This window comes from Leucopleurus acutus (genome assembly GCF_964270905.1).
Source record: "Leucopleurus acutus genome assembly, chromosome: 9".
NCBI classification, from domain to species: Eukaryota; Metazoa; Chordata; class Mammalia; order Artiodactyla; family Delphinidae; genus Leucopleurus; species Leucopleurus acutus.
Window position 1 is genome coordinate 3,959,036 of NC_139144.1, and position 13,454 is coordinate 3,972,489.

Genomic DNA, 13,454 nt, shown 5'->3' on the forward strand with positions numbered 1-13,454 from the left:
AGTGACCGTGGGGTCTCGAATACACAGGAAAATGTCTCCTTTGCGCTAGTCAAGCCCGTCCTAAACGACAGCAGGTACTTGCAGAGAAGTGACGCGTGTTGCTAAAGGACAGATTGGTTACGTGCCACCTACATTTTTATAAAAGTCACGGGGCACCGATTTTCATTCAAAGTATGCACCTACCCTGGAACACGGCAGACTCTGCTCTCCTAGTGGCTGGGCCTCAACGTAGCTCCTAACGACGCTTTGCGGGCTCCATCTTTTGATGTGGGTGCAGCAACCTCGGTGGTTATCAGTTTGCTGTGTGTTACCTGGCAACGAGGCTGGTGTGCACAGAGGTGGTCGGGGTGCGATCATGTTTTAGGACAGCTGTTCTCAGTTAGAGGAGCGGCGGCTGAAGGCCCTGACTCGCAGCTGAACTCACTGTCAGCTCCCGTGGCAGTGCTTGGTTTCCTTAATGAGGGGCTTCGTTACAATCCTGTTCAAGGCAAACGGGATCCTGGGTAGACGCCTCAGAGGGAACCTTTGTAAGAGTCAGGTCTTTACTGTTCTGCCTTTTATTTGGAGGAGGAGGGAGAAGTCAAGGAGGCACTTTATCAATGGGATGCCGTGATGCAGTTAGTGTGAGTGTCGAGCATTCTGGTGAGCACCGCAGGGCTCCAGCTGCAGGCTGGCTTGTTCGATGGTGAAGAGACCCAAGAGGACAGGTGTGCAGGTGGACATGGGGAGAGGACAGGGCACCGAGCCCTGGATCCTGCAGTGTGAAGAGGATGGAGGGATGAGGAGGGACCCGCCAGGGATGAGAGGGAGGGACTGGTTGGGACTGAGGAGGGACCAGTCCATTGAGGAGGGTCAGGTAACATGAAGACTGAAACACGACCTCTGGACTTAGGGTAAGGAAGTGGCTGGTGACTTGGGCAGAGACATCTCAGTAGCACAGTGGGGAAGGAGGTCTCTCTGGAGTCTGTAGAGAGAGGACGGAAGGAGGGGGCTGGAAACCACACTTCTTCCCCGGAGTCTTGCGCCAAAGGGAGCAAAGAAATGGGACGTTATCAAGATGGAAGAGAAGAGGATGTTTCGAATATGGAGTGAACCACTGAGGCAGATGCGGGCGGTGGCTTGCTGGGCACCATCCTGGGAGTGGCAGGGAGGGTTGTCGGGGGCGGGGGGGCGACTCTGCGGAGGGCAGAGACTGTGGACACAGAGGGCAGGGAGGGGCTGGGGGGCCCAGAGGAGAGTCCGGTTTTGTGGGTGAGCGATGGCTGGAGAAAGGATGTGGTCGGAGGAGGATGCGTGGGATCGAGCCTCTGGTGGAGCTGCGGCTGCTGGAAGCAGCTGGGTCCAGGTTGTGGCCTGGTGTGGAGTGCATAGGAGTGTGCTGAGTTCAAGGTCGAGAGAGAATGGGCGGGGTTTTGGTATAACATAGAAATGGAATTAGGACCTGCGTGTTTGAGAACATCTGACATCTCACTGCCTTGTTTTGCTGTTGGTTTTCTCTGCCGGTCCATGTGGGACTAACGTGGGCTTAATAAATTCACCTCCTCTGGTGTTGGAGTCACCTGGCCGGGGAGGGGTTGGGGGTCTGATGGGAATGAAGGTGAAGGCAGTCCCCTGCTGAGATGGACCGCTTGTCCTTTTCCTCCCAACTGGGCTGCTGTCCACAGTGGGAGCACCTGAAAAACAAGGGCGAGAACAGCTCCTAATGTAAGTTGAGGTTCACCCTGCAGGAAATGCACGGGGACGCTAACCAACCATCAGGTGGGCAGACCAACAACCAGACCTGAGAAGCTCTCCTGGGCTCCTTCTGGGTCGGGATGAGAAATCCGCAAACAGTGAAACGGACACGAAGCATTTACTCGGTGGTCAGGCGGGCGGGTTCCTGGGATGTTACCAGTCAGCCTCTTTGCCTGGGGGTTTGCAGCTTCTAGGAGCTGACCGTCTTGAAGCCAGGCTGAGTGGCACCTTGTGATCCCTCCGCGCCTCGTCCTCTCTGGCTGCTCCGTGGCCTCGGAAGTTGTGACCTGCCTGCGGCTCCACGGGAGGGAATCCACTGGCTGTGGGTGCTCAGGGGAGGGCTTCGGGGGGCACTGCTCTAAGAAGGGCTGCACAGAGGGTGAGATTAAGTAGGTGGGGGGAACTAAGTGTTCCCAAGAGTTCACGGGACTCAGAGTGAAAGGTTACCTGTGAGGAAAGACAGCGGTGGCTCCTCTCGTTGGGAGATGCCGGGCGTCTGAAATCAGCGTGGAGACTGAAGGCTCCCGGAGGTAAGAGGGGGCCGATCCCCACTCTAACGGCGTCTGGTCATTCCTCAGTCAGGAAGGGGCTGCTCCAGACGTAGCGCACGTGGACCAGAGTCCAGACCTTCCGCAGACGCGCCTGGCGGGCTGCTCTGGCCACCCCACCGGCCTCCGCAGGGTCCCGAGGGAACTGAGGGCCCTCGGCAGCAGGGGTGAGTGAAGCCCAGACAGGAGACAGCACGTATTTCCTACAAACGGGACCTAAGGGAAGGTCGGGCTCACGAGGCCCCGCGCTGGGTCCGCTGACGTGGCTCCATCTGGGCCCCTCGGAGGCCGGTGCTGTCGCGTCAGGACTTGTGGGCAACGTGGGTCCTGGGCCTCCTCCGTGTTTCTGGGCCTCTTAGAAAGAGCTCGGTCCTCACAAGGCATTGTTTGTGGAGTGGGATTAGGAGTTCGGGGAGGGGAGGGCTGTGTTCTCGTTCCAGAACTCTCCAGGACGTGGGGCTGGCACAGCCCCAACACGCCCGCGCCCTCTCAGGGGGCGCGTGGAGGAAGCTGTCCCTCGGCATCGCCTTCCTCGAGGCGTCGAGGACCGTGGTCCTCGACGAGCCCACCAGCGGGGTGGACCCGTGTTCCTGCCGTGGCGTCTGGGACGTGCTCCTCGAATACCAAGAAAGCGGGACCAGGCGACGCTCCGCGTTTTCCTCCCGCTGTACCGCCGTGGTGGAGGGGAGCAAGGGGCGTATCCCAATACGTCATCCTTCTCGGGGAAAGAAATTTCCCAGGAGCGCACGGAGACACACCCGTCGTGCAGCATCCCTGTGGTGCCGGGCGTCTGGGGGCTGCTCAGCCGGCTTAGCAGTGGGGCCATCCGAGCTTGCCATGCCTGATGTCAGTGGACACTGCACGCATCCACGTTGGGCTCCATTTTGGAGTAATTCTGGGATTACAAGGAGGGGTGTCCCAGCTATAATCTGGAAAAAGCCCTCCATTTTCTCGGGGAGGAAACCGAGTCACAGAGATAAGGGCTGGGGTTTGCTTACAGCCACAGAGGAGGTTCCCCGAGCCAAGGGTGGAGCCTGGGCTGGGCTTTGGAAGTTTCGTGTTTCTCACCTGTATTATTGTGTACAGTACTTCCAACTTAGGGCATTAGATGGGTAGTTATTGACTTCCAGCTTCTGATTTCCTGCTGTGATTCTGCAGCACTGCAGCCAGGAAGCACTGCATTTCACACAGAAACACCGGAGTTTGGAAAAAGCATCGGGAAGAGAGAAACATACCCACTGCTGCCGCTAGACATGCATGGGAGCAACGGCGGCAGGGTTACTGTGGAAGCTTGTAAAATGTTTTCTTTCCTTTTTGGACTTTTGAGTACAAAGCCTTTTTGACTTAACCTGAAACCTTCACCTCCCTGGGGGAGATTAGGATTTGCTTCTTAAGAAATGCAGGGAGAAGGGACCAGAGAAAAGTCATCATAATCTTTCCTTAAGGCAGAAAAGATGCTCCTGTTCATCCCTTGAAGCTTAAAGGCCGGGGTCGGGGAGGACACCTGAAAGGACCACCCTGTCCTTTTCTGTTGCAGAAACTTAGGGGGGTCGTGGAGGGAGAAGACAGAAAAGGCCACAGACCGCCCTGGGCTGGGAGCCCGCTCCGGGCCCAGCGGGACCCAGCGCGGGGCCTCGTGAGCAGGTGGTCAGGGGTGAGGGATCCTCCCGACCCGGTGCAGCCGCATCAGAGCTCATGAGGCCTAGCGGGACGCTGGCCCAGGGCCGCACCCGTGGCGCCTGTCCCGCACTTTCACAGTCCCCAGCTTCCGCACTGAGAGGGCGGCAGAGCCTGCCAGGCATGCTGCCTACAGGGGTGAGGTGGGCCCTGGAAGCCGGGGGAGACTCGGGGGCTGGCAGTCAGCAGGACCGAGGGGCCCGGGGGAGCCGAGGGCCCCGTGCCGTGGGCTGACCCTGTCCGAGGCCCTGCTGCACAGGGGCAGGGACAGGACCAGGTGGTCCTGGTCATCACCGGGGACCAGAGGATGCTGACCACACCGGGCCCGAGCCCCTCCCCCTGCCCACTGCCCCGAGATCACAGCTCGCCCCTCTCTCCTCTTACCTGAGGCCCTTTGGGGAGAAAAGTAGGATGAGAAATCGTACCCTCTGTGCAAGAGACTTTGGACACCGCTTAAAGGGATGGGTGACATTTTGAGATAAAATGAACGTAAATCCTTTCCCTGCCCTGGGAGTGGGGTTGATGAAGAGGACAGGGGAGAGGCGGGCAGGTCAGCAGATATTGTTACTCTGCTCGCCTGAGTTGCAGCGCACAGCAAACACCACAGGCTCTTGGTTCTTGTTTATTTTTAAAATCAGCTGGGGCCTTCAGGGCTCCGCTGACAGAACATTTGAGTCATGAGCATAATTGTAACTTTGCACAGAACACCAGATACGATAAAAGTCTCAGACACAGGCAGCTTTCTTCAAATTCTGTTGTTCTAAGTTAAATATATTCTCGCTGTTCTAGGTCATTTGGCAATGGTTGTCTTTGGAGGCTCCTTTGGAAGCATCTGTGCGCTGACGGACGTGTGAAATCAGTAGGATAAGATGGGTGGTACCAGCAGGGAAATAGGTTTTCAAGCACCAGCATGTAGCGGTGTCTGGAAACAGCCCCAAACCTCCAGGCAGCTGTGCCACAGCTTTGTAAACCAGAACTAAGGGCGGCACAAAAGCAAGTGATCCCTGCTTAACAGAAGGAGGCTCTGCGGGCAGAACACGGGGCGTTTGGCTCTCCGACTCCCTGGGATGTGATCCGCGTTTCCTGCTGAGTGATGCTTCATGCTGAGGTCCTGGTCAGCCCTAGGACCAGTGCTTCCAGGCCTCCCTTGGAGGACCAATAGTGAAGGAAAAGGTACCAGAGCAAATGGGTCCACTCCTCCCCCTCCTGCGCTACACATCCTGGACGACCTGGGAAATGATCCCACGCCTCTGGACTCCAGTTTGCAAGTGGAGACGGTCACGCGCCTTGCGGGGCTGTGTGTGAAGTGAGTGTGTGCAAGTGCCCAGCTCAGTGCCTGGCACGTGGGTGCTCGGCCAGTGGCCGCTCATCACTGCTGTTAAAACAGGCAAGAGAAGTGGTTGGGGAAGGACCGCTTTCCGAGAAGAGGGGACCAAACGCACCACCTGAACTGGGGGAACGCTAAAGTGGTGTCTTACTGAGCCGCACTTGTCCTTTGAGGTTTGGGGGTGTCTTGAATTTCCTAAATGTCCACTGAGAAGCATCAAACATCTGTGAACTTAATCTACATTTTTTGGGAATTTACATTCCAGCTAACTTTCATTTTCAGATGACTTGATTGTCTGGAAACACATCATCTGGTTTCTAAACCGTCTCTAACCCCAGATCAGGGACTGAGCACGTTTTCTTAGCCTCGAAGGACCTCTCATGCCAGGGGGTTGGCCTTGGTCTTTGGGACACATCTGTGGCGATATTGGCCACTGTGCTCTAGGGTCTATATATCATGGTTTCTTTTTAGATGCAGTTAAAAAAAATGAATTGAGAATCCTGGTCTTTCCATCTTTCTCTGCTATTTAAAAATATAAAATCTGGTAGAGTTAAAAATGTGTTTGGGCTTCTCTCTTGGAAAATTTGCTTTTGGGATAAGAATCAATCAATGGGTTTATTTCTATTCAGTAAACTAGAATAGGTAGAATGGGCTCGATGTAGGCCTGAGAGCTTCCCTTCAGGTAGCTGAAGTGAACTTTATGAAAACACCTTGTAGGGCCTCTGGCCTTCTGAGGTCAGTCTGGCCCCCTTCCTCCCCCAGCAAACGTAGTGAAACTTGACAAGCGAGAGAATTCATAGAGGACACGTATGAGCCGAACGTTCGTTTCTGCAAAAAGGGGCCACGTGCCCCGTGCTCGGTGGGGCCTTTCTTCCTGGGGAGGACCCCCCCCCCACCTGCCCCCTGCCTGAAACGCACTCTCTGTGGCCACAGCTGCCGTGAGCTCTTCCGGACGGGGCGGCTGGACCCGGGGACTCCCTGGCTTGTCTCTCAGTGTCACCCTTCACGATGGAGGGTTTGCAGAAGCCGTGTCCTAACCCAGAGGCGTTTCCGGGCTTCTGATTTGGGGGGTGACCTCGGCTAACCTAAAACCCTGTGATGCTCTCGACACCACCCACACCCGCATTGGCTTCCCCCACTGGAGGTTCGAGATGGACCCCTGGCATGTTGTGTGGGTCTGATGCCGGACTGTCATCTTCACCACCCACCACGTGGGCTAGGCCGAGGTGCCGAGTGGCCGCGTGGCAGTGCTGCAGCAGGGGTGGCTCCAGTGCTGCGGCACCCTCGCCAGCCTGACCCAGGCCCATGGGCAGGGCAAGGAGGTGAGACCCCAGGGGTAGCTGCAGGGAGACACGTACCTCCTCGGGGGGCAGAGGAGACAGATCCAGACTGCTCCCCGGTCACAACATTTCCACGTTGGGGTCAGGTCGCTCAGCAGGTGTTTATTCCGAATCCAGCCTGGGCCTTGCCTGCTGTAGGTCTCGGGGAGGTGACAGAACAGGACACAAGGTCCTTGGGGTCTCAGTCCTTGTGGAGGAAACGATGTGCCTGTGAAAGGGAGAAACGGATTATGGACACTGGTGGGTGTGGAGCAAGAATTGGAATTTCAAAATACTTTGCTTAGGGATAGATGTGAAATCAGTTGATGTAAATTTGGTATGTTTGGGTTTACATTCCTTGCTGTTCTGTGACTTTTTTTGGATAGCCTTCTGTTCTGGAGGCTGGGACCCGAAGGACACAGCTTGTGCCATGTCTCCGATGCAGACCTACATCCCACAGGCGTCCCTCCGAGGCAGCAGCTGGGGCGAGCTGAGCTACACGATCCCTGAGGATGCAGGCAGAGCCTGCTTCACAGGGCTTTTCCAGGCCCTGGACCAGAACCTTCACCACCTGTACCTGACGGGCTGTGGGATCTCAGACACCAGCTTAGAAGAGGTACCTTCTGATGAAAGCTGCCCGAGCAGGCTTTTCTGATCTGTGCTTTGCCTCTCTGGGCATGATGGGGACCCTGTGCATTTTCATTCATTTCCCAGCTCTGACTGGTGTTTAATACACCCGACAGGTGACTGTGGTTCTTTAGAGGAAATAGCGTTTCTATATTCGAGAACTTTGGTGTCTTTAATCCAGAATCACTGGCTGTCCAGACAGTTTCAGTAGCGGGAGTCTGCCTGGTCATATTTCCTCACCTGGAGGCGCCTTTCTCTTTCCACTGTGGACCTAGTCCTGCCCAGAAGCCCCGGCCCACAGTGGGCAAAGATGTGCAGAAGGTCACACAAGGGAGCAATGTGCCCCCCACTCTGCTCCCCTCTCCCTGGGACAGAGCCGGCCGGCACCAGCCCCTCGGTGTGGGTGTGGTTTCTTTGCAGGCATGTCTGGTCTTTGGAGGAGCAGGTCCTGGGACAGACAGCTCACTGATGTGTCACAGCCCCAGCTGCTGTGTTCAGGATATAGTTTTAAGAGAAGAGAACTTTTTAAAGGAATCTTTAAAAAATCACCCGGGGCTTCCCTGGTGGCGCAGTGGTTGGGAGCCCACCTGCCGTTGCAGGGGACACGGGTTCGTGCCCCGGTCCAGGAAGATCCCACACGCTGTGGAGCGGCTGGGCACGTGAGCCATGGCCGCTGAGCCTGCGTGTCCGGAGCCTGTGTTCCGCAGCGGGAGAGGCCACAACAGTGAGAGGCCCACGTACCGCAAAACAAAAACAAAAACATCACCCGGGTGCTTTTGTGTGTGTGTGTGGGATCTAGTTCCCCGACCAGGGATCGAACCCCTGCCCCCTGAATTGCAAGTGTGGAGTCTCAACCACTGGACCACCAGGGAGGTCTCCTGGGTGCTTTTTTGCTTTTTTTAAAGCTTTATTGTATAATTGATATAAAAAAATCTCCATATACTTAATGTATACAGTTTGATGAGTTTGTGACATCATCACTACAATCAAGGTAGTAAACATTCACAAATCCAAAAATGTTCTCGTGCATCTCCCTCTTTTTTTTTATGTGTGCCAAGAACACATGATGTGAGAGCTGCCCTCTCAGTAAACACTTTAAGTTGGCTCTGGGCACAGTGTTGCCTGCACAGCTCTGGAATCTAATCATCTTGCTTAACTGAAACTTTATACCCATTGAACGACAAATCCCCTATCCCCTCCCACACCTTGGCAACCACAATTCTATGCTCTGTTCCTATGAGTTTGACTAGTTTATTCCTCACATAAGTGGAATCAAAAGTATTTATCCTTCTGGGTCCAGCTTATTTCACTTAGTGTAATGTCCTCCGACTTCACCCATGTTGTCACACGTGATAGGATTTCCCTCCTTTTTATGGCTAAATAATATTGCATTATATATATATATATATATATATATATATATATATATGAGTGTACAAGGGCTCTAACCTTTCCATATTCTTGCCAAAAGTTTCTGCACAGCAAAAGAAACAACAGAATGAAAAGGCAACCTACAGAATGAAAGAAAATATCTGCAAACCATATATCTGATAGGGGGTTAATATCCAAAATGTATAAGGCACTCCTACAACTCAATAACAAAGAAACAAATAACCTGATTTAAAAATGGGCAAAGGACCTGAACAGACATATTTCCAAAGAAGACGTACAGATGGCCAACAGTTACATGAAAAGATGCCCAACATCACTAACATCAGGGAAACAGAATTCAAAACCATGATGGGCAACACCTCACGTGTGTTAGGATGGCGACTTTATATATATATATATATACACACACACATATAAAAAACAAGATAACCTGATGTTTATTAAATTGGCAGTTTCTTAGGCCCAGTTTCCACAAATGTTGATTCCAAAGACTTAGACATTTACATTTTTAAGCAAGCACCCCAGTTTTCCTTTGATTTAGGTGGTCTGTGGTCACTGCTATGAAAAACACCCTATAAGAATCTCTTTAAGTTCAAATTTGATGTGAAACTTCGCAAATCCATCTAATAGAGAGTGAATCTGGGAAACTGTTGTTTTCTGCCTGTAAGACTCTGCTGTGCCTTTTTTCTAAGAAGCCATATTTCCACCCCTCCCCTGCCTTGCGAGATCTGAGATTGCATTGAAATTCTTATAACTCTATGGTTGTCAGCATCACTTTACCTGAACTTCTTTTTTCTCCCTCAGTTTAATCCTCTGTGTTTCATTCTTTTTTTTTTTTTTTTTTTTTTTTGCGGTACGTGGGCCTCTCAACGTTGTGACCTCTCCTGTTGCGGAGCACAGGCTCCAGACGTGCAGGCTCAGTGGCCATGGCTCACGGGCCCAGCTGCTCCGCGGCATGTGGGATCTTCCCAGACCAGGGCATGAACCCATGTCCCCTGCATCGGCAGGCGGACTCTCAACCACTGCGCCACCAGGGAAGCCCTAATTCTTTTTTTTAAGCAACTTTATTCAAGTCTAATTTACATACTGTAAAATTAACTGACTTTAAATAGATAATTCATTAATATTTAGTGAATGTACTGAGTTGTGCAGCCATCATGCAGTTTGAGAACTTTTAGTTTGTTTTTTATTATTATTCTTTTTAAAATTGAAGTATAGTTGCTTTACAGTGTTGTGTTAGTTTCTGCTGTACAGCAAAGTGAATCAGCCACATGTATACATATGCCCGCTCCTTCTTGGACCTCCCTCCCGTTCCCCGCACAGTCTCACCCCTCTAAGTCGTCACAGAGCACCGAGCTGAGCCTGTGCTTCATGCTTAATTGCTCCTTCCTGTGATGACGGGAAGTGATTTCAGCAACGATTAATCTGGAGGATCTGCAGCCTCTCGTTTGCTTTCTCAGACCATCCTGTTTGCACAGCCCACCCTACCCGGGAGGCCATCATTCTCTGCCTCTTCACAGAGCTGTTGCAGATTCTGTGTGTCTCCTAGGCTTGGCTGTGGCGTTAGACGCAGAGCTGTCTTTGCTTCTTTGTCCCCATTTCCTCAAACTTCAAACACATGCAGGAGAGGTGGAGAGGAGACGTGTCTGCTGCCAGTTATACACGCCAAAGAAGGTTTGTGTGCCGCGTTCGCTAAAATCAGCAGAGAACTGACCGCGGGTGCTTTGCAGAAAACCGTCTGCCAGAATGAAAATGGGATTGGAATAGACTTGGGCGGGTTGATGCTGGTGCCAGAAAGCAGCAGCTTCCGCTGGGGCCTCCGGAAGCGGGGAAAGTGTGTGGAGACGGAGTTCGCGCCAGCGTGCAGATCAGACCTGCCAGAGAAAGTGCCTAAGGCTGGTGATGAATAGTTACAATCCTCACTTCCTGAACTGGAATCACATCCTCTCGTGAAATATTTGACAAAGAATGTGTTTTACTTCTCTTAGGGTAGCCGCTGCCTCAGACTTAACGACAGGACATCGGGGGAAACCTTTGGGGGCCTGTCGGTCTTCAGGAAGCTGAAGACAGACGTGCCCTCGAGGGCACCCTCCTCCACACTCACCTCCTGGCCAGAGCGGAGGGGGGTTGAGCCGGGCATCCTGAACCGGTACCTCCGTTCCCTCCTCCCTGATGGCATGAGATGCCGTGGGGTGTCTGAGCAGCTCTCTTTGCCTCTCTTAAAACCACAAACTCATCTCTTTGCCTCATCACCCACTTCAGCGTTCTTGTTTACACTGATTGAAATCAGATTGAGATGGACCCACAGCTGGTGGCTTGAAGACGGCTTTGTGTGAGGTCCATCAGGCATGACTGTTACAGCCGAGAGAGGACGTCGGGGGTGGGGGGCCTGGGGAAATGCACAGGGGGTGTTTCCCAAGTAGGAAGAATGGCCTTGGGGTGGGGTTGGGGGGAGCCTCAGCTCAGTGAGGTGAGAAACAGACGGGGGTGCTGGGGACAGCCTTTGGTCAGCGTCCATCCGTCCCTCATCCGTCTGACCCACGCAGAGCAGAACCAGAAGTGAGGGCCAAGGCTGAGGTCGTGATGGGGATGCAGCAGGAGGTGTCCCCAGGTCCTTTTCCTAACCATCTGTTAGAACTTTGGAGGGAGCTCAGGTTTGAAAACCCAAGTGTGAGGCTGTTGAGAAGCTTCAGGAGGACCTGTCTTTGGTGCATTTAAGACAAAACCCAAATTCTGAGCTTGCGACCAGCCCAGGGGATGTATGTAGTTGGTGGCAGAGCCAGGCTGTACCCTGGTTCTCTGAAGGTCAAGTCACTATCTTTTCAAGGCAGGTTTAAACAAAGGGGTTTCAGCAACCTTTAAATTATTCAAAAAACGTGGCTAGGTGTAAGGGATGACCCTATTCCAAAGTGAAATCCTAATTTGATTCTTTTAACATTTTGGGTATCACGATCATAATGCTTTTTAAAACAAATTTATTGAAGTATAGGTGATTGATAGTGTTTTGTAAGGAAAGTGTAAGTTTTGTACAGCAAAGTGATTCAGTTATACATATACATACATTCTTTTTCATATTCTTTTCCATTGTGGTTTATCACAGGATATTGAATATAGTTCCCTGTGCTCTACTGTAGGACCTTGTTATTTATCCATCCTATATATACTAGTTTGCATCTGCTGACCCCAAAGTCCCAGCCCTTCCCTCCCCCAAACCCCCTCCCCCTTGGTAACTACAAGTCTGTCCTCTATGTCTCTGAGTCTGTTTTTGTTTCATAGGTAAGTTCATTTGTGTCATATTTTAGATTCCACATATAAGTGATATCATATGATATTTGTCTTTCTCTGTCTGACTTAATTCACTTAGTATGATCACCTCTAGGTCCATCCATGTTGCTGAAAATGGGATTATTTCATTCTTTTTTATGGCTGAGTAGTATTCCATTGTGTATATGTGCCACATCCTCTTTATCCACTCCTTTGTTGATGGACATTTAGGTTGCTTCCATGTCCTGGCTATTGTAGATAATGCTGCAGTGAACTCCGGGGTACATGTATCTTTTTAAATGGTTTTGTCTGGATATATGCCCAGTAGTGGGATTGCTGGGTCAAATGGTTGTTCTATTTTTAGTTTTTTAAGGAACCTCTATACTGTTCTCCATAGTGGCTGCACCAATTTACATTCCCTCCAACAGTGCAAGAGGGTTCCCTTTTCTCCACACCCTCTCCAGCATTTGTTATTTGTAGATTTTTTGATGATGGCTAGTCTGACTGGTGTGAGGTGATATCTCGTTGTAGTTTTGATATGCATTTCTCTAATAATTCGTGATGTTGAGCGTCTTTTCAACAATCATAGTGCTTTTCAAAGAATCAGATCAAGGACATATACCTGTATAGCAATTGGAACCTTCAGATATATACCTGTATAGCAATTGGAACCTTCAGTGGCTTTTCATGTAGAAAATTACACTATCACCTATTTTTTTCTTTTTTTAAGAAAAATCATGTACAATAAAATAGTATGGTTGTTACAAGAAAACAGGTAAAGCATCATAAAAGTTGGGTAATATAGAGCTGTGAGATTATTATTAAAACAATTTAGATAAATATAGTCTACTTGTTAGCTTTTTAAAGAATTAAACATAGTACTCCTTTTGCTTTTCAAAAGCAAGGTTACAGTAATCTAGCATGGTTTTAAATTTTGTATATTTTTATATTACCATGTTTAATATTTAAGAAATAATTGTATTTTGTTGGTTTTTGTTTTTTTTTTGCTGTATGCGGGCCTCTCACTGTTGTGGCCTCTCCCATTGCAGAGCACAGGCTCTGGACGTTTAGGCTCAGCGGCCATGGCTCACGGGCCTAACTGCTCTGCGGCATGTGGGATCTTCCTGGACCAGGGCACGAACCTGTGTCCCCTGCATCGGCAGGCGGACTCTCAACCACTGCGCCACCAGGGAAGCCCTGTATTTTGGGTTTTATGTTATATTAATAAGCAAACCAATGTGTCACAAAATTTCTCCTTTCCTTTTACTTTTTTCCCATTTTTTTCGATTTTCTCTTTTTTCTCTTTACCTCTCTTTCCCTCCCCTGTCCCCCCCTTCCTTCCTTTCTTAATAGGAGGATATTTGATTTTGTTAGTTTTTCTTCTTTAAATGGTATGAATTATTATTCATAATTCAGTCATAATTTGCATAAATGTCACACAATTATAGTCTTTACCAGGACAAAGATTGGGGACCACCCCACCTACGTCTTTTGTGCTCTGAATGGGGTCACTGGCGGCACACTGCCTGTGCAGACGTCAGTGTGTCCACACGAGGTTGGGATTCC

At 50.9% G+C, this 13,454-nt stretch overlaps 1 protein-coding gene across 1 annotated transcript in view; it reads left to right on the forward strand.

Annotated features, from left to right (window-relative positions):
• ABCA13 (ATP binding cassette subfamily A member 13) overlaps positions 1-13,454 on the forward strand; it is a gene marked incomplete at both ends in the record, with an annotated part of 307,539 nt that overhangs the window by 146,745 nt on the left and 147,340 nt on the right. Inside the window, 8 exon segments of the mRNA XM_082846245.1 lie at positions 2,415-2,449; positions 2,723-2,979; positions 4,041-4,102; positions 6,507-6,608; positions 6,992-7,007; positions 7,010-7,221; positions 10,355-10,510; positions 10,613-10,773. Coding sequence (XP_082702371.1) covers positions 2,415-2,449; positions 2,723-2,979; positions 4,041-4,102; positions 6,507-6,608; positions 6,992-7,007; positions 7,010-7,221; positions 10,355-10,510; positions 10,613-10,773 — 1,001 coding nt within the window.